This window comes from Aplysia californica, unplaced genomic scaffold, assembly GCF_000002075.1.
Source record: "Aplysia californica isolate F4 #8 unplaced genomic scaffold, AplCal3.0 scaffold00025, whole genome shotgun sequence".
Taxonomy (NCBI): domain Eukaryota; kingdom Metazoa; phylum Mollusca; class Gastropoda; order Aplysiida; family Aplysiidae; genus Aplysia; species Aplysia californica.
Genome location: NW_004797295.1, coordinates 1,400,824 through 1,402,864, shown reverse-complemented (window position 1 = coordinate 1,402,864; position 2,041 = coordinate 1,400,824). Strand labels below are relative to the sequence as shown.

At 42.7% G+C, this 2,041-nt stretch overlaps 1 protein-coding gene across 1 annotated transcript in view; it reads right to left on the bottom strand.

Annotated features, from left to right (window-relative positions):
- The window catches only part of LOC101851784, a gene marked incomplete at its 5' end in the record, with an annotated part of 194,265 nt that overhangs the window by 161,354 nt on the left and 30,870 nt on the right, over positions 1-2,041 (bottom strand). The window contains 1 exon segment of the mRNA XM_005091039.3: positions 1,665-1,761. Coding sequence (XP_005091096.2) covers positions 1,665-1,761 — 97 coding nt within the window.

The following is a 2,041-nucleotide window of genomic DNA, read 5'->3' as shown; positions in this document are numbered from 1 at the left end:
GAGATGGGGACGGGGAAGGGGGCTGAGACGGAGTCGGGAATGTAATACATGGTGCCTCTTGTTAAGCTGTGGATGCTTTATTTAATCGTAAGTTTTCTTTACAAGAAAATGTTAAATAGACAATGTACACTTTTTCCCCGCAATCCAAGAGCTATACACGTCCTTGGCTATGTTATGCTAATAAGGAAGAAGTCACAGATAAAACAAGGAATATACCAAATGATGTTTTATAGAAACTTTTGACGGTTTAGAACAACAAAGGCCATGATTGACCAGGAGCGTATCAGCACATTAGTAACATTAAACTTTTAAAAAGGAGCAGATCAAATTAAAAAGACGCTCAGAACAAACGATGAGCAAAAAGAAAGATTCAATTCACCCCTCCCCCCAACAAAAAAACAAACAAACAAGAAAGCAAGCAAACAAACATACGAGAAATAAAAAAAAGCTGAGAATACCTGTATATAAAAATGAAATCTCCCTCCCTACTAAGCTATTTGAGAGCAAGGCCAACTCCCACCCCAGAAAATAAAAGAATTGAAATAAAAACGAAAAATTAGAATATTTCAGATGAACATAAAACAAAATTAAAGTGGTTCAAGGCACTGACATTTATGAGTTTAGGTAAATAAAATTGTAGAAGGGAAAATGTCTTCCAAAAAGGGTCACGACCCGAGCCTTTTTTTTTCACACCTTTGACGTGGTTTGCCCCGGTTCAACATTCTTTTTCCAGCCAACCGAATTCCCAAGTGATATTTACGGACGACAGTCCTCCCCCGGGCCTTCGAGAAACGGTAATAAATTCGAGCATACCGAGGGGGAAAGCTCAAACAAATCGACGCTCGACCTTGGTATTTACTCTGATTAGCGTTAATTCCTCGCGTCTGCGCCCTTTCCGCGCCCCCGGCCCCCCAAATGTCACACAATCGTGGATCTCCGGGAGTGAAGGGAAACACAAAACCTGACCCAATCTCTGGGAAAAATACGTGAATTGATATCTGATAAAGAGTTCTGCGTGATACGCAAATTTAAAAAAATATATATGTAACAAAAAAACAACCAAAAAAGACCCCCCCCCCCCCAAAAAAAAAAAAAAGGTTTGCTCATAAGGCTTGTGTGAGGGTGAGGTTAGTTACGACGAGGGAAACTGTAATAATGATTTTTGAGACACAATTTTAAAAATGAATCGTTGGTGAGCTGCTTCCACAGTGCCAGTGGAGACAAACTGCTTCCACACTGAAAGTGGACACAAACCTAGGCTATGGGCTGATGTATCTCAGCAGTGAAAGATTCCCAATAATATAACAGGCTCCTCATCCAGTGGGTAGAGTGAAAGAGCACTTAAGCGATTACAAGTCCAGTGTCTCGCCTTCGAAAGGACCAATTTTGTCAATTTTGTTCATGTACAACCTTCATTTCAAGCAAACGCCAGCCATGTACAGATGAAAGCGTCACCCCCCCCCCCCCCTTATTCTCCCCCATTTCTGCACATGAGCAGGAAGCGCGACCTATCTGTTAGTGGAATAGTACTCGTAAACAGTTATGCTCAGATACGCATAAATGACTCTTGGCGTACTGCACTGCCCTTGTCGTTTTCCTTCTTCGTTACCCTAACCTCTGGGCACACCTACATCCACTTCCCCCTCCTTTCATGCTCCACTCACCTCCTTCATCTATCGGAGACAAGGCCACAGACTTGAAAGGTTCGTTGAGTGATGGGCAGGACGAGCTGAAGCGGGTCAGATTTAGCTTCCGGATCTCCTGGAACAAAGCACAAGAACAAGGTCATTTGTAGTGACCATGGGGGGCGTCACAACATTCTGGTTAAGTTTCATCTAAAGTTTAACGGCATTTGCAACACAGATGAGTCATATACGTGTCAAAGACGAGGGGCGGCACAAGAGAGTAATAAACACACAAAAGAGTAATAGCAGATAAGGACGATGGATGTATGATTTTAAAAAAAAGAAGGAGCAAACCACACCAGAGCGAGCACACGCCAAACACCCGCTCAGGGAATTTAAAACGAGAGAGTGAGTGA